The 24,001-nt window shown below is 36.6% G+C and overlaps 1 protein-coding gene across 1 annotated transcript; it reads right to left on the bottom strand.

The window, feature by feature from the left end:
• Positions 1–15,897: 15,897 nt before the first annotated feature.
• On the bottom strand, positions 15,898–23,378 carry LOC103931906. Its single transcript, XM_048587135.1, has 5 exons — positions 23,339–23,378; positions 18,157–19,421; positions 17,899–18,018; positions 17,375–17,532; positions 15,898–16,375 (listed from the first exon to the last, which is right to left on the bottom strand). The coding sequence occupies exons 1-5, from the start codon at positions 23,376–23,378 to the stop codon at positions 15,898–15,900; spliced, it is 2,061 nt and encodes a 686-aa protein (XP_048443092.1).
• Between the last annotated feature and the right edge of the window lie 623 nt (positions 23,379–24,001).

The raw sequence follows: 24,001 nt of genomic DNA, 5'->3' as shown, positions 1-24,001 counted from the left end.
TCAACATACATAAATAAGTTATCGATCAAGCAGTTAAACAAATTGAATTCACCATTCATGAAATTCCAACCAAATATAATCAATTCATATTGCAAGCATAAACATGGTTTCGAATCACCCCCTAGCTAACTAGGGGGATTTAGCCTCTCATGGTCACAAAAAGAGAATTACAAATGAATTTAAACATAAAGCACAAAGGATTGATTACACCTAGAACGCCCAACGAATCCTCGTGAATTGGTGCGCGTCGAAGCTCCTCTTTCCTCTTCTCCTTTCTTGCGGCAGAGATGGTCTATGGAATTTCTGGAGGTTTTTCTGATTTGGGAATGGATTTAGGGAGGTTGGGTGGTACGGCAAGGGTGTGTGGAGGTGTGTGGAGGTGTGGAATGGAAGGAGAATGGATGGTGGTGCTGCGGCAGAGAAGGAAAAGCTGGAATTGGTGTTGCGGCTGTTGGTTGTTTGGTGATGTTATGCACGGGTTTCTTTTGTGAGAAAGAATTAGGGTTAATGATAGAATCCTCTGGCCTGAAGAATGAATGGGATATATATGGGAAAAAGTGGAATAAAAATGTAGATGGTGGCTGAATTAAAAAAATGGCATCAATGGGTTTTTGGTGATGGTGGATACGGCACAAAGGAGAAAATGGAATTATGGTGGCTGAATCATTAGGGTGAGTGGAATGGTGGCTTAATGGGAATGCACGGATTAGAGGATGTAAATGGGATAGTGGATGGAAAAAGGTGTGGTGGATGTGATAATGGGTGAATCAAATGCACGGTTGAATGAATAATGGGAAATTGGTGGAAGGGAAAAGGTGTGGTGGATGTTGTGGTTGATTAGAATATGGAGGAATTAAGGTTAATGGAACAATCACACCTAGGGCCACGGCTTCAAGGAATGGTGGGATTAATGAGCCAATATGGCTTAATGAATTTGCACGGTTTTAGGATTAGAATATGGGAAAGAATAATGGGAGAATTTTGGAATGGTGGAGGTAATGCACGAAAGGGATGAATGATGGGATGGTGGCTAATTAATAAACATGGAATAAATGGGAAATGGGGGGGTGCCACGGCTGAAATGGAATGGTGGAATTATTGTATTATGGTTATGGTAGAATGCACAAAAGGGATGAATAATGGGATAGTGGCTAATTAGGGTGATAATTCAATGGAAGGCCACGGCTTAGGTCAGAAAATAAATGGGATAGTGGCTAGAAAATACGGACATTTAAGATTAGGAATGGTTACCAAAACGGGAAACTTAGGGTTAACTTTCCTAAAATAGGAAACCTTGTTTGAGTAGGATTCCTTGTTTTGGTAAGAATTCATCGTTGGAGTAGGATTTCGTCGTTTCTTCAAGTCTTCAACTCATTCGTTCCTCTTTCGCTCCAAAAGACTCCAATTTGCATCTTCTTGCACACTTTGGCCTTATAATCTGAAAATACACAAAAGTGGCCTTAAACACTAAAATAGCTAAATAAACACAACATAAATGCACGAGAACAAGCTAATTAAGTCGCATGAATATGCTCCTATCATCGGCCGATCATTTAAATTGCGCTTTATGATCGCTAGGCGAGGTTATTTGGGGTGAACATGGGAATTCGATGTTCAAATTATAAACCCAAAACATATGCAATACTTTATAAAAAAAACCGTTGATATAAACTCTCCAGCATTATCCAGTCTCCCGGACCTTAAGGGATAAGTAGGGTGGTGAGCCCTTAATCGTCCATGAGGTTTAGCAGCAATGTGTGTGGACAAACATATGACCAGTCTATCGATTAATCAACCAAAACCATAAGTATTTATATGGTCCACGTTTGGGTTGGATTAGTCCATATATATTCCCTTGAATCCACTATGAAAATGGGTGATTTCGTATCTTTGCGAGAAATGATATAGAAAATCAATTTCCCTAATGAGCAGGCTTGGCAAAGTGTGCTTGTAGGTATAATATCCTTACTTCAGATAAGGAGATGACCTAAGTGTCCCAAAAGGTCGTGCCAAAACAAGTAAACTGCTCAATCACCAGGCTCTAGGCCGGCCACATGCGGTGTATTCCCAGTTGGGAGACAACCCATTGGCCCCAAATCAAAGCTTCAGGCTCATATTTGGAGGTGGTGCAAAGATATTTCATTCTATTGTCTTCAATGGTTTCATTTATGATCATTGTCATCTTGAATATTCTTAAAAACTCAACGTCAAGGAGAATTTAAGGTCCCTTAAATGGTGATGCAGTACCATTCATACAATGAGGAGCGTGCCAATGCTCTTAATCAAGTTGGATAGACTTGAAGTCGTTGTTAGAGATGTGATTTAGGTGCAAAGTTAGTGTGCGTAGTATGCATTCATCCAGACAACTAACTTTCCCACATTCCTACTTAATCATGTGTTTAATTGAATTGGTCACATGTATTAAGAAACATGATTCAATTAACTCATATTCGAGGACAATATCAATAAGATTATCCATAAGTAAAACATACACCAAACTTGAATCCAAGAACATGGAAAAATGTTCACAAAGTAAATGGTTTGCTAAGGGGATTCGACCAACAAGGCCATCCATGTCAAAATTCTGCTTTTCCAACAATGTTTGTTGGAGCAAAATTAGTCTCACATATTGACTACTAGAATGGTACTCCTCAACAACATTGTTAGGGGCACGAACATGTGCATAACCAATGCTCTATTCCATCGATATGGAAGTAGATTTTGCAGGGTTGAAGTTCGGGAATAGTATCCCTTATTCTTGAAGTTTTAGGTCTTAGGTGCCAAGGATCACGCTTTGGGCATGATGCCACACCTTGGCAGGCCCTAATTCTACCATATGTTTGTGGTAGTAATTAGATCCGAGAATGTGGTAAACTTCCGCTTTCTACACTGCTGCTTCAGGGGCGAGTTAGAAACATGGAAGGACGAGAAAAATATTCTCCAGTCAAAATCCGATCGGATTTATAAACTTTAGAATTGTACTCATTCATGGACGTAATCATGGTGTACTTCGGGCAATATGTCGTATGATCACACGGTTTGTAGGAGCAAGCCAAAGAGCCATAGAATCCTCGTTCGAGAGGTATTTCCATTCATAATGCTTCGGGCATAAGTCTTCGAATAAAGATCATGGCAGAGGCTTATTCAGCATTTCCTTGCCATTGTTGGCTTCAATGGTTTCTCAGCTTCTTGATAGTTAAGTGAAGATTCACGCCTTGTACCCCACATGAACTGGTTTTTATTAGAAACGTTCAAATTAGGAAAATCAAACTTGTTACAGTACGACAATCCACTGAATGGAGGGCACAAGATTGTGATTGGTGCTATGTGAAGGAATCATCCATAAGAATCAAAGTTAGAACATTTGAGTTCTAAGACATGATTTTCATGAAAAACGTCGGGTTTTCATGGGTGTATTGTTTTATGAAAACTTTGGGTTTTAAAGGCACTAAATTTGAAACTACAGGTTCAATTTAGTTTATGAATGTTAAGTTCATAAAAGAGAGGTTCCTGCAAAAACACAGAATGCAATATGCTGATTTAAGTGTAGTGGATCTTCAGGTCCTTTGAGGTTCTTGTTTCAATCTTCAGGTCCTTATTTTAGTGCCTTTGAGGTTCTTCGAGAACTTAAGTGTGAGCGCTTTGGGACTACGAAAAGATGTCAACGGTTCAAAGAAAAGAAATAAAATATTGAATCGTTACTGTCCAAAAGTGATCTTCAGGCCAATAATTTTGGATTCATTATCAGATTAATGGACTGCAGGTCACTTTTAATTAATTCAATAGATCAAGACCATTCAGGGTCAATCATAGAAGCTAAATAATAGTAAAATAATATTATCGGGTCGAAAAAATATTGCCCCAAAAATAATTGGGCTTGGGTTGGGTGCCTTGAGTAAAAGGCAGGGCCCAAAAAAAGGCATCGAGAGTGAGCTGCAGGTCACAGCCGAGAGACAGGAAGCCCAGCAGCTAATGCTGTTAGTATATTAAAGTTGTTAAGAGAGAGAGACCTGATATTGCTATCTAACATTATTGTCAGCTTATTATCTGTTTTTGTTATAAATTTTAGGTTATTTATTTTTCTTATGAATTCTAAATTTATGAATTGTGTCTTCCAATTGTGGTGAGAGGGGATCACATTGTAGGATATGAAGTTTATGTAAACTTTTTTTTATGAAGAAGAAATTTATTATAGCTTAAAACCTTTATTACAATGATGTTCAATACAATCAAAATTAAATGCCTCCATAGTCGAAATCAGAAGGCAATAATCTCAAAAATGAGGGTTGGCAACAATGAGACCCATATGAGGTAATGTGTCTGCCACCAAAATTTGTTCCAACTGATATGCTGAATCCAGAAGGCAACCATTTGATATCCTCTATGATAGGTTTAAGATGCAAAAGGGGCATCCAAACATCTTGCAGCACCTGGATGACTAGCTTAGAATCCCTTCCACCCTCAGCTTCTTCACACCTTTGCACCTGGCGAACAAAAGCCCTCCCTTTAAAGTAACAGCCTCCGCAACCAAAATGGTGGCACCATCAAGGTTCAATGCCCCAGCACAAACATGTTGCCCCTTTTCATTTCTAATAACAAAAGCAACTGTAGAACAATCCGAACTAACTGACCCATCAAAGTTTAATTTCACATAACCATGAGGAGGAGGATACCAGCAAATAGGGTGTTGGTGGCAAGGATCACTCCTAGAAATCTTCTTACAATTAACCTTGAAAAAATATAAGCCTACACTTGCGACAATGGAGATACTCCTAGCTGGACTAGGAGGCACACTTCTATAAACTTTATTATTTATATCATTCCACATTTGCCAACAGTTCGCAAGAGCTTTACTAAGATCACTCAAATCATTGCACTCAGTATTGTTAATTAATTCCATCCAATCTACACACATTATTAAACTGATTCAAATTATTCTTCCAAAGACTTACTAGAGAAAGCTTTCATATTTCTTTAGCATGATCGCAATTAAGAAAAATGTGATTTTAAGATTAAAAAAATGTGATTTTAAGTCTCATCATCATTGTGATAACCCGTCCCAAATTTTACATTTTTATTAATTTTAGAAGCGTGAATTTTCGAAAATGCCCTAGAGGCAAGGACATTGAATTCCGTTGATAATCGGTTAGAGTGATGTATGACTTATTCTTTTAGCATATCCTCATAGTAATTGCCACTACGAACACATAGGCAAAAGCCGTTTGCGAGTCTGAATTATAATGGTATAGTTACGGTCATTTGAAGTTGGTTATTTAAAGGTAGTTAAATTATTTGAACGCCCACCTTGTGGGAAGACTAACTAATCAGCCATAAGTAAAGAGAAAAAGGGACCAATCAAATTAAAAGGGATGGAGGACCAATGAGAAATCATAAAAGAAAGAGGAAAAAAAAAAGGGGGGGGGGGGGAGTAGCCTTCCCGTCGACCCACACCCACCGCGAGCTCCCATTTTCCAAGGTCGATTCCGACCAACTCCGGTGGAGATTTTCGACGCCACCACCACCATCTTGAAGCTCTCATTCCCCTCTACAAAATCCACCCATGAACCACTTGATTAACCATAGTATGTGGCGGTTTGAGGCCACGAAAGTCGACAAAAATCAATAGTACTCTGACCACCTTTTTCAAATTTTCGGCAAATCGGCAAAGCGATGGCCGATGAAACCACTTGGGCTTTATAGCCCATCATCCCAGGAGAAAATCCCAACCAACCTTGACCCCGTTGGACCATCGTAGGCGACGAATCGACGTCGGGACGTTTTAGCCACCCACTGGCTTTGTGGGAAAATTGACCCCCTTCCGTCCACTTTTGGACTTTGAGGCAGGTATGAAAGTTGTTCCTCTCTTTGAGATCTTCATTCCTGTAAATTTTGGTAATTTTTGGAAATAGTTGGATATTCCGACGAGTCGGGGCGGCCGACCACCACCCACGGCGGCGCGTGGCCAGTGGGCCGCTAATGCTATTTTTTGGCTATGTTAGATGTCTTGAATTTAGTCTTGATATATGAATGACGTAAGTCGATCGTTGGAACCTAAATTCTCTACGATACGTTAATAGGTATTTATGTGAATCGACGATCTAACCGTTGGATCATCACCAAGCTTTGCTACATTGTAGTGCATAATATTTGAAGAATGTAGGAACTTATGGATTGGGAATCCAACGTGTAGATCTTTCCCAAATGGATTTGTAAGTTCATTAAATAAAATGTTAACCGCTAATTAGTTTTGGGAATTGGCGAGGATCCAACCGTTGGATTGTAATAAAATTTTAGTATGTTTTTCTAGAAGCATAATATGGATCTTTGGAAGTTACGGATTGGAAATCTGATATACGGATCTTTCGAATTGAGTTATATAGGGTTGTAGACCTTACCGTCGATCAAAGATTGACGGTTGACTTTTGGTCAATGGGTCTCAAATTATTCTTAAAGGTCCTTGAGGATATGTTTTATGTAAATTATGTATTCTATGCGTAAGAACTTTGAGACGTGATTTGATAATTGGCCACAGGCGACGATAGATCATGATGTCTCGATGTGCGTGCAAGATAATCATAGCGTGGACTCTAGGTGAGTGGGTCTTTTTCTTTTGTAGGCATATAATTGATAGTTCCACAAACACTGCTAAAGTGAGCTATGCTTGTTACCTACAATTAATCATTGCGAACTACGAATGGCTTGATCCCTGTTTAGGATACGTAGGCAGTCTAACAAGACGTTAGATGCAGCCATATAATAAATGAGATTAAATAATTGAGACAATAGCCTTGTTTAGTGAATTGAGCAATGTGAGGGACATTGGTGGGAAGTGTGAGATTTAGCTTTATGACTTGGTGATTAAATGTTGATCATAAATCAATGCGTGATGAATCAAGAAATTGAAGGAAAGGTAAGTAATGATAGTTAATTTAAATAGTGTCTAATTAGACTTATCACTGATGATTACTCTCAAAAGTAAATAGTTTGGGAGTAGGGTGTTATTGATTATACATGTTACGCCATATTATATATTTTGGGAATATCATGAAATGTTTGGGTTTAGATTGCATCATAGCATATTCATACGGATATTACATGAACCTAACTATTGTGAATGCTTTGAAGTGCTAAATGACGCCACGGACGCCCAGGTAAGCTTTAGGTGAGTACATGTTGATGATAATGTGAGATTGTGTTGAGATATATTATAGCTCATAAACCTGCACCTCGGTGTTAGTGCTCCTGCCCGTGGTCAGGGCACAATCCTTCATGTGATGTTCACCTTCCGCACCTTACGCTCACCTTGGATCCAAGGTAAGTGCACAGTCTTGTCGTACAGACCACTTTAGGTGGTTCCGACTCTAGGTGACCCATAATTATTCGCATAGTCTTCACGTGATCGTAGTACTTGAGCGTATTTATTTACGCATATTCTTGTCGTACAAACCACTTTAGGCATTTCCGACTCGTGCGCAGGTATACTTATTAAGCTATTGGCTAGCATGTTATTGAGTTATTGGCTAGCATGATTGATGAGATATGTGATGAGATATGGATAAGTCGTACAAGTCACTATAGGTGACACCGACTTATATGCTAGCCATGATTGATGAGATATGGATAAGTCGTACAGGTCACTAAAGGTGACTCTGACTTATGTGCTAGCATTGATTGATGAGATATGGGTGCAGTCGTACAAGTCACATTAGATGACTCCGACTGATATATCATTTTGTATTGATTAAGTTCCTTTGGCCTACTTATTAATGCATGGTGGAGTTGATGGACATGGCAAACCGTGGTTTTGGCCATTTTTGAGTATGGTTTGAATATATGTATATATGTTGTATTGTCTTATGGAAAACGATACGGGTTTTAAATTGAAGGGCATTACTTTTAGAGAGGTAATAACTTTGGGAAGCTTGGTTTTATTTCTCACTCACACTCTCTATTTGGTGCCCTTCAGGTTTTAGTTGCTGAGTTTGTATCGACAAGGATCTGTGGCGAATCTTAGTATTGATGGATACTTTTGAGGGTATGATTCTTACCCCACACTTCTGTACCTTACTTATGCTCTGATGTCGTGTGTGAAATGGGTTTGCTCCCGCTCACAACGCACTCTGGTATTTAAAATTTTTAGGTTCAAATTATTCACATTTTTCTACACACTATCACATTTTATGGCTTCGTCACCTTTCAGGTGTCAACCAGCACAGCTCGATTCAGGGTCCAATTGGACTTTCTGGGTCGGGGTGTGTCATTCATTGCCACATGCAGGGCACAATTTGTTAATATTGTGAATGATTTTACTCAATCTCATCCTAGTATAAAGTTCTCCATGAGTAAGAAGCCAAGTGAAAATTTTTACCTTGGGGTATTTAGGGGTGGAATAAATTGTGGACTCACCTTCTGTTTAAATTTTAGCTTTTCTTTTGTTTTCTTTTTGGTGATTTTGAGGGCTTTGGTTATGTGTTTGGATGTTCATTCTGGGTTTACGAATTTTGACCATTTGTTTTTCTTATGGATTATGGGTTCACAGTTTCTGTCTTCCAACTGTGGTCAATCTTGATATCAACTAAGCGATGAATCTCTCCATCTGAAAACATGGATGAACCATTGGTTTATGTTTTTTTTTTTTTCCTTTTTTTAGTTTTGAACAAGCTTGTGAGATATCATATCAGAGCCACTCTGCTGTGTGGTGTGAGTGTGCCGACGAGGACGTTGGGCCCCTAAGGGGGTGGATTGTAACATCCCACATCGACCAACGGAGAGGGGTGATGTGCCTTATATGTACATACCCACCTCCTATAACATGAGGCCTTTTGGGGACTCATTGGCTTCAGGTTCCATCAGAACTCCGAAGTTAAGCGAGATTGGGCGAGAGCAATCCCAGGATGGGTGACCCATCAGGAAGTTGCTCATGAGTTCCCAGAAACAAAACTGTGAGGGAATGGTAAGCCCAAAGGGGACAATATCATGCTATGACGGAGCTAGTCTGGGATGTGACATATCATGGAAATTGCATCATAACAAGATAAAGGAAAAACATACAGTCGACTCCTATCCATCAGTTGAAATAATACAAGTAAGCACAATTGAAATTATACAAGTAAGCAGAGAAAATAAAAATTTGGATCTGCAAGATATGGGAATCAATAATTCTAGGGACTGTTCAAAAATATACAACTCTACATTGTATACTACTTGATGAAACGATGAAAAATCATTGTTTAATTATTTTAATCCAAGATGGTGACAATAATAATAATTAACTAGCCAAATAATAAAACTTAAATATATTTAGGTGAACAAAATGTATAGATAGGTGTTCTGTAATTTTTTTTCCCTCCATTTTTTTACTTTCTTGGGTTATAATTAAGGTATTATATTTTTTATGGTAAATTTTTTTATATTTATTGAATATTTTTTAAATATTAGTTCAAATAATTTAACTGTTTTCATTCATTATATTTGCTCATGGTAACAATCAATATATATACTATTTTTTGTGTTATTCACTTTTTTGGCATAATGAATTGTGAAGCAACATGCGGTTGAGGCCTGTACAATAGATATTGACCACGATGTTATGACTTCAAAAATTGAACCTAGTGGCTGCTACGAAAGCAACGATTTTCACACCATCAGAATCAGAGGACAATATAAAGTCGTGTGCATGATACTTGAGTTGTATTCACTATGAAAATGTAACATCCCACATCGTCCAGGGGAGTGGATCCTGTAAGCCTTATATGTGTATTCCCATCTCTACCTAGCACGAGGCCTTTTAGGAGCTTACTGCCTTCGGGTTCCATGGGAACTCTGAAGTTAAACCAGAAGCGCGCGAGAGCAATCCCATGATGGGTGAACCACTGGGAAGTGCTTGTGTGAGTTCCCAGAAACAAAACTGTGAAGGCGTAGTCAAGGCCCAAAGCGGACAATATCGTGCTACGGTGGTGGAGCGGGCCTGGAATGCAGTGGACCCTAGGCCAGGATGTGATAGAAAACAACTTCTAAAAACTGGCAAGTGTGTTTCCACCCATCCCTAGACATCGGTTATTTCTACAAGATTATAACATGGTTTATCCTTGCCTAAATAAACTTGAGATCCTTATGAGTACTATTAATATGTATGTATATATACATACAATAAAAATATTTATATTTATTTTTTAAAATAGATTTAACAATTTGCCTATATTTATCTTTTAAATTGCAAGATGTCATTGATCATGTAAGTGAAGCGTCTAGAACCAAAACAAATTAATCAAAGGATTGCATACAAGTGTGATATACTGATTCAAAATATAAGGTTATTTATTCCTTCTTATTACTGTCATTATAAATTGTTTTCAATACTTGGTGTATTGACATTGTATAAAATTTAAATATTTATACATCATTTGCTTTATCCACATAAAAAAAGAACTAATGGTTACATTATGGGCAGATGTTGCAGACTTTTTCTTCTTTGTCAATAGAAGCATTATCCCTACCAATCGTTATTGTTTTCATAAGTTTAAAAGTCAAGTTCTTCCTAGGTACTTGGTTTAATTAAAAACTAATTTTTCATATCTTTATTTTTTTGTGTTTAAATACTGGTCCATTTAAATTGTTCTAATTCTTTGTCATTGTAGAATTTATCATATTTGCTTGTTGTAATTTGTCATTCTATGTTTGTGTCCTTCCTAACCAATTAACTGGCAAATATCTGAATATATTTGTGATCAATGATTACTATTAATCATTTTTCTACTTTATTTTCCTTTTTGTTTAACTCTATGTATTAAATTGATTTAGGTGTGGGTGGTTTTCGATTAACAACTAGAAAATAATTAAAACTATGTTATAAATGACTGTGAGTTATCTTCCTACAGACCACATGGTAGGACTAATTGCGTTAGGAGTTTGTCAAAAGTTTCAAGAAGAAGGGCATTCGTATTCCAGGGATGACGTTTGTTCTACACTTTCTCTGATAGAATGACCCAACTGTTAAAACAAACTTGCAATTGTATGCATCAGAATTTGTATTTCATTTTTAAACTTTGTTAGTGTAATTAAAAGTGTTTGTTAATGTTTTCTTTATACTTTTTTTTCACTATCTTTTCTAGATTTGTTGTACTTGTATGAAAGCAAATCCTATTTTTATAAAACTGCTGAAGCAATATAATGTTTTAAAACCTGTTGGTTTTCCAATTGTAAATGATAGACTCTGACCGAAATCAAGGCATGCTGGCCGTCACGTGAGACTGACGTAACCATGTGCACAGTGCGGAAGCTAAGAATAATAATAAAAGTACGTACAAATAAAAACCAAACTGCATACAGAGTAGTTAACATACATGTGCAAGCGTAAGTGTGAAAAACAATATTCAGAGCACAAAAAACTTAGTGCAGTCCAAAGGAACAAATACTAACTAAACACACCCAGAGGGGGTCCTACATTGGTGAAAATCTGTCAGATATGCCATGAATTCCTCGTGAGCCACCAAAAGAGCAATCCAAACTAGAACCTGGAGGGGCGCAAAACAGAAAGTGTGAGTGGGCAAAAACAAAGCTGTTCAAAATCATTTCATTATGAAAAGTTCTAACCCCTTGCCGTAAAACCTGTATAGTTTCCCAAAAAATAGAATATACACATATATAGAAAACATGCTCAGAAATATGCCATGTCGAATGCCTCCACATAAAATGTAAGTAAACCAGGTAATACCAATCAATGCAAGTAACATGTCAACCGAAGTCACCTAACATGGCCTGTATGGCTGAATCTAGAGCTCAAATCCCCAACTCACTAACGATACCTACACACGAGTCTGAACCACCTAAAGTGGTCTGTACGACAGGACTGGTGTAAATAAATACGCTCAAGTGCTACGATCACGTGAAGACTGGGCGAATAATCGCGGGTCACCTACGAGTCCGAACCACCAAAAGTGGTCTGTACGACAGGACTGTGCACCTAACTTGGATCCAAGATGAGCGTGTGGTGCGGGAGGTGAATATCACGTGAAGGACTGTGCCCTACTCTGGGCGGTGATATGATTAAAAGCACACCACAAAGTAGCACACAAATGTCCTATTGATTTTCCTTATTAACACTAAGATTTGTCAATTGTAGCATATGAAAATAAGGGTCTTTCCCGCAGAAGATTGTTTTATCTAACTACATAAAATGTCACAAAAACTGTGTTGTATCCCTACTGACCAGTCACCGAAAAATAATTATTAGACCGACTTACACTTATCTAAAGTCTACGAAATTTTACATGAAGACACTAGACACACAGAGCTACACTCACACAAATTTTTGGGATTTATGGAGTTGATTTGCTATTTAAATTAAATCGAACAAAAACAGAACAGAAACAGATTTTTAAGTAGTTCACAAATTAAGAAAAACGAGTTAGGGGAATTGCTATCCACCACCAAATAATCATGCAAACATGTTATGTTTCATTCAAATTCCTTTCATTTTCGGATGAAGATGCTCAAGTTGGCTCAATGTTAGAACTTAGCCTATTACTCTTTCTTATGTAGTATGTTAAGAGAATGGCATTTTTAACTCAACTTAGTCCCTAACATGCAATCTAGAATGGTGTGTTCATAGATTTAACAAGTAGAAATCATTAAGAACGAAAAGAGTTTGAGTCATCACATGGCATTGTAAATACTAGCGTTGTCTTACTTATCCTAGAAATTGATTCACATGTTAATCGCAATTAACAAGTACTACTCTAGAACATATGTAGGTCCTCATTCGACAAGGGCAGGCACACACATATTCATAGCATTAGAATCCTAGATATGCTTACTAAGTATGCATCTATAGAAAACACAAAGAATTCATCAATGAGACAAGTAGTGAACCAATTTTCATCTATTCATAAAAGTAATTCAAACGAAATATCATAACAAACTTGCAATCATATTCGGGGCTTCAAAACAGCCCCTAACTACTAAAAATTAGTTACACATAATTCTCAAATTAAACCAAAAGAAAGACATGAGTTTGAGAAGATAAAACCGAAAGAAGAGAATGCCAAGATTTCCTCCTTCCTTTCCTTCCTTCCCCAACGCAGTAGCCTTCTTTTTTCCTTGCTTTTTTTTTTCTATCTTTTTCTTTCACCTTTTTTTCCACCCTTTGCCGCTGCAACCTGTAGCCCTTTTCTTCTTTTCTGCTGCCACAGTTTTTTTCTCCATAACTCACCCCACTAACAGCCATTTAGTGATGACAATAAGTGAGAGGAAATGCTAAAACAATTGTAACTCTTTGGGCAGCCTTTATGCCCATTACTCTCACTTAATTTTCCATTTCCTCTGATATTTGAATAGGAGTTAGCTGTCTTGTTCTTGGCTGCATCAGTTTTGGCTGTTAGTTTTATTGGATTTATTGCTTTCAATGCTTTCTTGTCAGTTACAAACTGCTCAGCCTCTTGGGAACCTTTCAGTGTTAAAACGGCCATAACTTCTTCTAGAAAAATGATATTAACAATCCGCGAAATGCTCCAGAAAATAGACATCCGTAGCTTTCCAAGAATATAAGGCTCATTCTCTAATTCATTCTGAGATGTCCGCAACTTGCTTCCAAAGTCAGCTGAGCTGCACAGGCAGTTTTGACGAATTTGTTACTTAAAATTCCACTTGTGCTATTTTTCTTTTCTTTGCTTGACAAATCCTACAAAACACAAAAACAAAGTAAAGAGCTCAAAAATATAAGGAACTAACTAAGAAAAGACAAGTGAATTTGATGTAAAATTTATATAAATATGAGCTTATTAAATACCCCCACACTTAGCTTTTGCTAGTCCTCGAGCAAAACAAAGAAAACAAGAAAAAATAGCAACATGAAAAACATTAGTTCCCCACCATGTGAACCTCATAGAATTTCATTCAAGAAAACAAATCATCAAGAACCTTAGCTAGCATCAAACAAGCTAATCCAAGCTCATCTTCCTTATTCAAATGTTAACAACTACCTTTTAATCATCCTTGAAGTGTAGTGTGTGTAGTAGCCATGCTAATGCAATTTCAAGTTTTGTTTTAAAACACCACATGCAAACTAGTGACCTTCTCACAAGACATACACTCAATCACACATATGTTTAGTTTAAAGTGTTTCGCTCAAAGAATCAAATGTGAAAGATCTACCATAAGCTTGCATAAAGATGTCATCTCCACAATCATAATTGCAAAACTAAAATCAAGAGTACTTTTATTGGATATAATGAGGCTTAGGAGAGTTATAGAAATGAAAGGATAGGTAAACACAAGTTCCAAGCTACATTGCAAACAATTCTCTTGTTGAGATTTATAAGAACTCAAGCTCTCCAGCCACTCTACTAATACCTCCAACCACACCCTTGAATTGAAACTTAAAAAAACTGTTTATTTGCTTCGTATACAATTTTTTTTTTTTTTTTTTTTTTTTTCTTCTTTTTTTTTTGAACCAATTTTTGCACATAACTAAATATAAACATGAAATACCCCCACACTTATTCTTTTGCCAAACTCCTTCAAAGTACTTCACAAACATTTCTCATATGACAATCTCACATTGCTCACTAGCTAGTTTGGAAAGGGTAAGGAAATATGTTTAAGGTATAAGGGTAGACATATCTGGTGATAAGAAATAAAAGGCTCAACATATACAGCTCAGATTGGCAATCTAATGATATCATTTTTCTTTAGGAAACATGCTTATTTGGGCCATGGTGATAAACCTAATGCCTCTATCCTTTTCAAGTTCATGCAATCAATGACAAACATTTCGAAAGATCATTACGCAAGTTCTAGAGATGTAAGTCACATAAATTCATCACACATGAAAGAATAGGAGTGTATGAAAAATGCACAAACTTTCAATAGGCTCAAAAACTCACATAGGTTGTATATGGTCACTATGTTCACATACGAAGCTTTAAATCATGCTTTAGTTTCACATCAACAAGGTTATGTGCTTTTGGTTTTTCAAAGATGATTAAACATGTACAAAACTAACAAGAGAATAAGGAATTTCAGACAATACATGCTTACTAAGTTCTTGATCACCGTGGTTCAAATTCAATCCAATTATATTATTGGGTCGGGAAACTAACAAAAATCTAATTCAAAACAATAAAGAAAATAAGACTATTTTTGGATTTTTTCATTTTCATAATTTTCTCTCTTTTTTTGGGTTTTTTTTTTTTTTAGAGTTAACAAAACTAATTAAGAAAACAAAAAGCAACAACAAGGAAACAAATCAAACCAGTTCAAATTTTCAATTTTTTTTAATCCTTACCCCCAAACTTAAACTGGACATTGTCTCCAATGTCAGAAAACACAATAATGCATAAAATAAAAATAAAATCATAAGAAACAAAATAAAGCATTTGGACTGAAAACTTCCCCAATTTGCAGTAAAATCAAACGATGACCCCCAAACTTCAATTCTGCAATAAACTCCAAGGGTGGACATAACCAAATATTCCTACAAAGAAAAGAAATAATTCAGTTTAGCACGCAAGAAAACTCAGAAAAAAAAAAACAAACGAAAAATTGAAAATGACATAAAAAGACAATGAATAGAAATATTGGGTCACCTCCCATAAGCGTTTGCTTTTACGTCCGCAGCTGGACGGTACCAAGAGTAATCATTCAAGGGAAGCTGTTCTTGGAGGGGTACAACCTCCACATCATGCTATGCAAAAAACTCGTAATATGGTTTGAGTCTATATCCATTCACTTTGAACACATTTCTAGTCTTTGCACTTTGGATTTCCACTGCACCATAAGGAAAAATATTAGTTATAACAAATGGACCAACCCATCGAGAACGAAGCTTACCTGGAAATAACCGAAGGCGAGAATTAAATAGAAGAACTTTCTGTCCAATGGCAAAGCTCTTCCTTGATATCATCTTGTCATGAAATGCCTTTGATTTCGCTTGTATATTCGACTAGACTCGTATGCATCATTCCGGATTTCATCTAACTCATTCAATTGAAGCTTCCTCTGCTGTCCGGTAACACTCATGTCCATGTTATAGGCTTTGATCGCCCAATAAGCTTTGTGTTCTAATTCTACTGGAAGACGGCATGGTTTCCCATAAACTAACCGAAATGGGGACATTCCAATAGGAGTCTTATAAGCAGTCCTATATGTCCACAATGCATCGTTCAAACGCATGCTCCAATCCTTCCTACTAGGACTCATAGTTTTCTCCAAAATTTGCTTCACCTCACGGTTTGATACTTCTGCTTGACCATTAGTTTGCGGATGATAAGGTGTAGACACCTTATATGTGACATTGTACTTCCTAAGCAACGCTTCAAATGTTCTATTACAAAAGTGACTCCCTTCATCGCTAATGATTGCTCTAGGTGTCCCAAATCTTACAAAGATGTCAGTCTTAATAAAATCTGAAACAACTTTTGAATCATTAGTTTTGGTGGCTTTTGCTTCCACCCATTTAGAAACATAATCCATAGCCAATAAAATGTAAAGAAAAACATTTGAAGATGGAAAAGGTCCCATGAAATCAATGCCCCACACATCAAAGATCTCAACAATCAAAATAGGGGTTTATGGCATTTGATTTCTTGGGCCCAAGTTACCTGTTCGTTAACAACGATCACATGTTACACAAAACTCGTACGCATCCTTAAACAAATTAGACTAATAAAAACCACTCTCTAACACCTTAAGGGCTGTCCTCTTTACTCCTAAATGGGCGCTGTAGACATCGAAATTTCGGTGAACATTAATTTTTCGTGTTCACAGGCGCCACATGCATAAGAACGACAAAAAGTTAGAATAGATTTAAACTCAAATTCAGGGATGCACCTTCTAATCAATTGATCAGGGCAATATTTTCACAAATAAGGATCATCCCACTCGTAGTATTTGGCGGTTTTGACAAGCTTATCTTTCTGAGCACGTGTAAAATCATCCAGAATCTTTTTGGTGACCTCGTAATTGATAATATCTACATACCAAGAGTCAGTAACCTTTAATGAAAACAATTGCTCATCCGGAAAACTTTCACGTAAAGGGATGAGATCTTCCTCTGAGTTTGAGTGCACAAGTCTGCTAAGATGATCTGCTACAACATTCTCACTCCCTTTCTTATCCTTGATCTCCAAGTCAAAACTCTTGAAGCAGAAGTATCCATCGAATGAGTCGCGGTTTTGCATCTTTTTTTGTGAGTAAGTACTTCAAAGCTGCATGGTCAGAAAACACAATAACTTTAGTTCCAATCAAATAAGATCTAAATTTTTCTAAAGTAAATACAACAACTATAAGCTCCTTCTCTGTTGTTGAATAATTCAACTGTGCATCATTGAGTGTTTGTGATGCATAATAGATGACATGTGGCACTTTGTTGACACACTGTCCTAGAACTGCACCAACATCATAGTCTGAAGCATCGCACATTAACTCAAAAGGTAAACTCCAATCTGGTGGCATGATCACAAGAGCCGTGGATAACAACTCCTTAAGTTTGTTGAATGCTAACACACACTCTTCATTCATATCAAATGTTACATCCTTTTGAAGCAAACAACACAAGGGTCTAGAAATCATTGAGAAGTCCTTCATAAACCTACGATAGAAACCTGCATGTCCAAGAAAAGAACGAACCTCCCTGACAGTAATAGGGAGATGTAAAGAACTAACAAGTTCTACTTTAGATTTATCAACTTCAATTCCATTTTCAGATATGATATGCCCTAGAACTAATCCATGCGAAACCATGAAATGAAATTTTTCCCAATTTAAGACCAGATTAGTTTCTTGACATTTTAAAACTAGGGACAGATTATGTAGACATATATCAAAAGAATCAACATAAACTGAAAAATCATCCATGAACACTTCAATTATTTTCTCAATCATATCAGAAAAGATACTTACCGTACACCTTTGAAATGTGGCGGGGGCGTTGCAAAGTCCAAACGGCATCCTCCGGTATGCAAATGTGCCAAATGGACATGTGAAAGTCGTCTTTTCTTGATCCTCCAGAGCAATTGCAATCTGATTATATCCAGAATATCCATCAAGAAAACAATAATGAGAATGACCAACTAACCTTTCTAACATCTGATCAATGAATGGAACTGGAAAGTGATCCTTGCGTGTGGTGTTGTTTATCTTCCGATAATCTGTACAAACTCTCCAACTATTTTGCACACGTGTAGGCACTAGCTCACTAGCTTCATTCTTAACAACTGTGACTCTGGATCGCTTCGGAACTACTTGAACAGGGCTCACCCACTTGCTGTCCGAGATAGGATATATGATGCCAACATCAAGAAGCTTGATAACCTCTTTCTTGACGACCTCCATTATAAGTGGGTTCAAATAGCGTTGAGCTTCCCTTGTAGGTTTTGCACCTTCTTCCAGCAGAATCCTATGCATACATGTAGCTGGATTTATATCTTTGATATCTGCAATGCTCCAAGCTATGGCAGTTTTGTGATCCTTCAGTACTCGGATCAGTTTCTCCCTTTTTTCTGCTATGAATTGTGACGATATGATGACCGGTAATGTTTCATCATCTCCCAAAAATGCATACTTTAAATGTTCAGGAATCGGTTTAAGCTCCAATTTGGGTGCCTGAATCACAGAATGAAGAATTTTTTCGTTAGAAGTAGGAAGAGAAATAAAATAGGAAGAAGACTTACCATGAATTGGTGAAAGAGACTCAAGGGCTGCCACTGTCTGGATTAATTCTTCTTCAATGTGCTCAGAATAATTAAGTTTTTCATGTGTAATGCTATGAACTAACGAATTCTCTAAATTGTCTTGTCCCACACCTTCTTTAAAACAATCCTGCACAAAATAGTTAAACGCATCAATAGACAAACAAGATTCAAAATCACTAGGGTACCTTATAGCATTGAAGATTTTGAACTTGACACTTTCTCCATCAATTTCCATGGTTAAAGTACCATCGCAGACATCAATCTTCGTACGTGCCATTCTAAGGAATGGTTTTCCCAATATAAGAGGAAGTGCAATAGGCATAGGGTCATGTTCCATCTCAAGAACAAAAAAATCAGCGGGAAAAATAAGTTCATTCACTTGCACAAGTACATCCTCCAATAAGCCTTTGGGATATCTATTTGAACGATCTGCCAACTGGATTACTACCTTTGTTTCCTTCAAGTCTCCAAGGTTTAGTGATTCATACACTGAATATGGCATCAAATTGATGGATGCCCCCAAATCACACAATGCTCTCCCAAACTCTTTCCCTCCAATTACACATGGAATGGTAAAGCTACCGGCATCCTTCACCTTTGGTGGTAGCTTTCTCTGCAAAACAGCTGATACTTCTTCGCTTAATGCCACAGTTTCTTGATCATTGAATCTTCTCTTGTTCGTACAAAGATCTTTAAGGAATTTTGCATACTTGGGCACTTGTTTTATGCCATCTAAAAGAGGTAAGTTCACTTGAGCTGGTCCCAAGTGCTAATGCTTCTAGATGGAAGTGTGAGGAGCCATCTCCTTGCTTGATCTTTCAAAGTGCAAGTAAATAAACGATGCTTAATAGATTCGGCTGAAAATCCTCTCACTAAAATATTATTGCATCCTATTAAAAATTCTGTAATGTGCATGTTAGGATCGTCGGTAGGTAACCTATGAAATGTAGGTAGAATATTCAACATGTGATGCTTTATTTCGAATGTAGAACCTTCCTCAACTTCCGGATAACTAATGCAACTTGGTATGTGAGTGGCATATGCTGTCAATGAATCACCTAAAGGCTATCCAGCCTATAGAATAACAAAAGTCATTGTTTCTTTGTTGTGCAGATCCCTAGAAAATAAAGACTGCAGAAAAGTCCCCTGCAGGGAAGGAACCTACTGTAAATTTTGCTCTCTGCGTCTCCTTCTTAAATACTGCTCAGGTTCTAGATCAAATGGAAACAATTTCTGCCTTGCTGAACAGGTGCTAACAATGCACATATTGTTGTAATATGCACTGCATTGCTGCAATATGTAGAAAACAATAAAATCGAATTTTTTTTTTTATAAATATTTTTTATATACAGCAATAACTAATTCAAAATCTGATTAGAACATATTATTTTAAATAATCCCCAACAACTACACCAATTTCTTGATCAGTATTTTACCACACATGCAAAAGGGTAAAAAACTCCTATAATACTTACAAGAATGACAAGGATATTGTAGTATAAATGATTCTCGCAAGGTCGTTCTCCATAGGAATTATTAAATAATTCGAAGCAAACCAAATTCTAATTAATTATTGTAATATGGAAATTTGAGATGATTGATTTTTATGATCTAATTTAATAAAACGAATTTAATTAATGGAAGTAGAAAAATCTGCAATATTAAAGATGAGGAAAAAAAAAGAAAAATCAAGTTAAGAAAGCACTAGGGATCCACCATCACCTTAACAATCCTATATAGTTCTCCCAATTTCTTATGACCTATATATGCATATTTCAAAGGTTAGGTTTTCCTAATATATGCCTACTTTGACCCCCAATATAGAGCTACATCAAACATGCAATCCGTTTGTGGTATTCAGATCAAATCTTAACATGCGCAATTCATTAAGTTTTGTGAAACCTTTTGACAAACCATGCAACCCTTAAGACATGGTATTCATCCTAAGTGAACTTGCACATATTAATCACAAGAAACCTTCGTCAATTTCAGGGATCGACCTCCGACCAAAATTGCATCAAATTCCTTTTCTAAACATCCTAATGGTCGCGAATCATCAAGACACTTAGACAGTATAAATCGGTGATTAATAACTCGAAAATCTATATGCATATAATGATAAGCAAATTGAAAAGAAACTATATATTCTTGTTAAGGCTCGTGGCCTCACCCTAGCAAAAAGAGAATTAGTTATGCATATTCATAATAAAAATCACAAAGTTCTTTATTGAAATAATAAAAGATCAAAAACTCGTTGAATGAAAAAGTCTGAAAATCTCTACGCTTGGCCAATTTCCTCTCCCAAAGAAGGCATGGAGAAGAAGTAGTTCATAATTAGGGCCGGCCAAGCTTATTTAACCTAGTAAAAATTAAATCCTTGTAAGAAAAGGTCTTCCAATCAAACTAGGAAACTAAATAACTAAAGTAAAATAGGAAACATATCCTTAAATTAAATGGTAAAACTCGCCTAAAATTTGCACAGCTACGTTTTGGGCCTCTAAATTGCTCCAAAACAGCCCAATTTAGATGGATTTAAAGTTTGGAATATTTTGAACACTTCTCCAGAATGCCACGAACCCATCAGAGGTCATCTTGAGCTCCAAAAACGCAATTTCAGTCCAGAAACATCACTTTCCAGCACCGAGCACTGTTCATTTATTCGATCGTCAGAAAGTAACCGCTTGGTAGAAAAATCCCAAATTTTGATACGAACACGCCAAAAGACACACGAACGTCCTTCAATTTGAATCACTCCAAAATTCTTTTGTTTGATCATGTTTTGCTCCAGATGAAGTCGAATGTTCTATATTGGAAATATAAAACAGAGTATCAAAATTCTACCAAAATAATTGCCAAAACATACTAAGAATAGGGTAAAATATATATATTTGTGAAACCTTTTGACAAACCATGCAACCCTTAAGACATGGTATTCATCCTAAGTGAACTTGCACATATTAATCACAAGAAACCTTCGTCAATTTTAGGGACCGACCTCCGACCAAAATTGCATCAAATTCCTTTTCTAAACATCCTAATGGTCGCGAATCATCAAGACACTTAGACAATATAAATCGGTGATTAATAACTCGAAAATCTATATGCATATAATGATAAACAAATTAAAAAGAAACTATATATTCTTATTAAGGCTCGTGGCCTCGCCCTAGCAAAAAAAGAATTAGTTATGCATATTCATAATAAAAATCACAAAGTTCTTTATTGAAATAATAAAAGATCGGAAACTCGTTGAATGAAAAAGTCTGAAAATCTCTACACTTGGCCAATTTCCTCTCCCAAAGAACGCATGGAGAAGAAGTAGTTCATAATTAGGGCCGGCCAAGCTTATTTAACCTAGTAAAAATTAAATCCTCATAAGAAAAGGTCTTCCAATTGAACTAGGAAACTAAATAACTAAAGTAAAATAGGAAACATATCCCTAAATTAAATGGTAAAACTTGCCTAAAATCTGGACAGTCACGTTTTGGGCCCCTAAACTGCTCCAAAACCTGCCCAATTTAGCTGGATTTGAAGTTTGGAATATTTTGAACACTTCTCCAGAATGCCATGAACCCATCAGAGGTCATCTTGGGCTCCAAAAACGCAATTTCAGCCTAGAAACGTCACTTTCCAGCACTGCACACTGCTCATTTATTCCATCGCTAGAAAGTAACTGCTTGGTAGAAAAATCCCAAATTTTGATACGAACGTCCTTTAATTTGAATCACTCCAAAATTCGTCTGTTTGATCATGTTTTGCTCCAAAGGAAGCCTAATGTTCTATATTGGAAATATAAAACACAGTATCAAAATTCTATCAAAATAATTACCAAAACATACTAAGAATAGGGTAAAATATATAATATAATATTGGCTCATCAATGAACCAACACCAACATTTGCTAACTTTTTGTATCTAAATGTTGGTTCCACTTGAAAAGTGGATGCAACTGCTAAGTGCAATGGATGGTTGTAATATTTTTTGTATGTCTATAAACAAAAAGCTTGCAACCTTTTATGTTTAAATTGTACAAATTAAACATTTCATCTATAAACCTTTTCCAACCTTTATGTTCTCAATAATGTTAATGTTTTGTGATACAATTTTTACAACTTTCAAACACAGTGTTAAATACAATTTTCAAACCTCTGGCAATGCGCGGGTGACCCATTTTGGTATATATTAAATGACATGAGGTTTACTTGCACACTATCAACAAAAAATTGATGAAATTAAAACTTGAGCTTAACTCCTCAAAGATGAGAAGGTTCTTAAGCATTAGATCATATCAAAAGCACTCCTAAGGAATAACATAATAGTGATAGATAATTGTTTAATTATAACTGAGTGCAAAGAAGGTTAATTGAGCTACTGGCTAGCAGTGAGTAATTAACCTTCCGTTCCATGAGCTATTTTATTAATCTAGCGCAACAAAGTGCCCACAAGGAAGAAAGAAGCAAATGAAACAAAAGACACTTGTATTCCTTCATTTGCTGAGATGTTGAATAAGTTATTAGTGCCCTGTTCATCCCAGCAATGAATTTTCCATAATATCGGCTCTTGACACCCCTGAGTTTTATTTCTAACTCGCGTCTACGTCGATTTTCACTCATGGAGATAATAGGGAGAACCAAGTAAGCAGGAGATACTTGTCTGCTCTCCATTTTTCTTCTCATTCGTGTTCTTCATTGTGGTCGTTCTAAATTCACATCAAGCCATTATAAAGATTGGGCAACCTGCACAGGTGAGGGGACCTTGTATTCAATTAAACGTTAATGATCTAAGTTAGTTAGAGAGCTTTAATATATATGCTCATGTAAGAACTTGAAAAAAGTAACGAAAAGAAACTAATTCTCAAACTCTCTTCGTCCTTTCTTACTTGAAGTGCCTCTCTGACCTCTAATGCTGGTGCATGAATTCAATCGCCCAGGTGCCAATGAACTTCTCAGAAGGAGTTACAGAAGGATTAAACAAGCTCTATAGTTGTATGTTGGAACCAAAATATTGTCACTACAACAAATCTTCACAACAAAATAAAATATGACAATCATCATGGTTACCTAGACCCATTCTTTCAACATGATCATTAAATGTCTTTGGCCCCAATCATTTTGTCAATGGATTTGTAGTCATGCATTGTGCTTATGTGCTAATGTCCTCTTCCAAGAAATCACTCCTCCAACTAAGAGGAACAAGTAACCAAGAGTTGATCTATCAACACATGTAACAAAAGCTGAATATGAATAACCGATAACTTGTAAGTTATTAGATTTCCGATATGTGATCATATAGTATTTTGTTCCGTGCAAATA

The sequence above is a fragment of a genome, unplaced genomic scaffold, assembly GCF_019419815.1.
Source record: "Pyrus x bretschneideri cultivar Hongxiangsu unplaced genomic scaffold, Pyrus_bretschneideri_v1 Contig26, whole genome shotgun sequence".
Lineage (NCBI taxonomy): Eukaryota > Viridiplantae > Streptophyta > Magnoliopsida > Rosales > Rosaceae > Pyrus > Pyrus x bretschneideri.
Note: the sequence above shows the minus strand (reverse complement) of the source record. Positions and strands in the feature narration are given on the sequence as shown.

Coding starts and splice junctions, on each gene's coding strand:
- LOC103931906 (XM_048587135.1), bottom strand. CDS start 23,378: ATGAAGAACACGAATGAGAAGAAAAATGGAGAGCAGACAA. Junction 18,019..18,156: donor GTGTGCAAAATAGTTGGAGA/GTTTGTACAGAT, acceptor GGATATAATCAG/ATTGCAATTGCTCTGGAGGA. Junction 17,533..17,898: donor CCACATTTCAAAGGTGTACG/GTAAGTATCTTT, acceptor TTGCTTCAAAAG/GATGTAACATTTGATATGAA.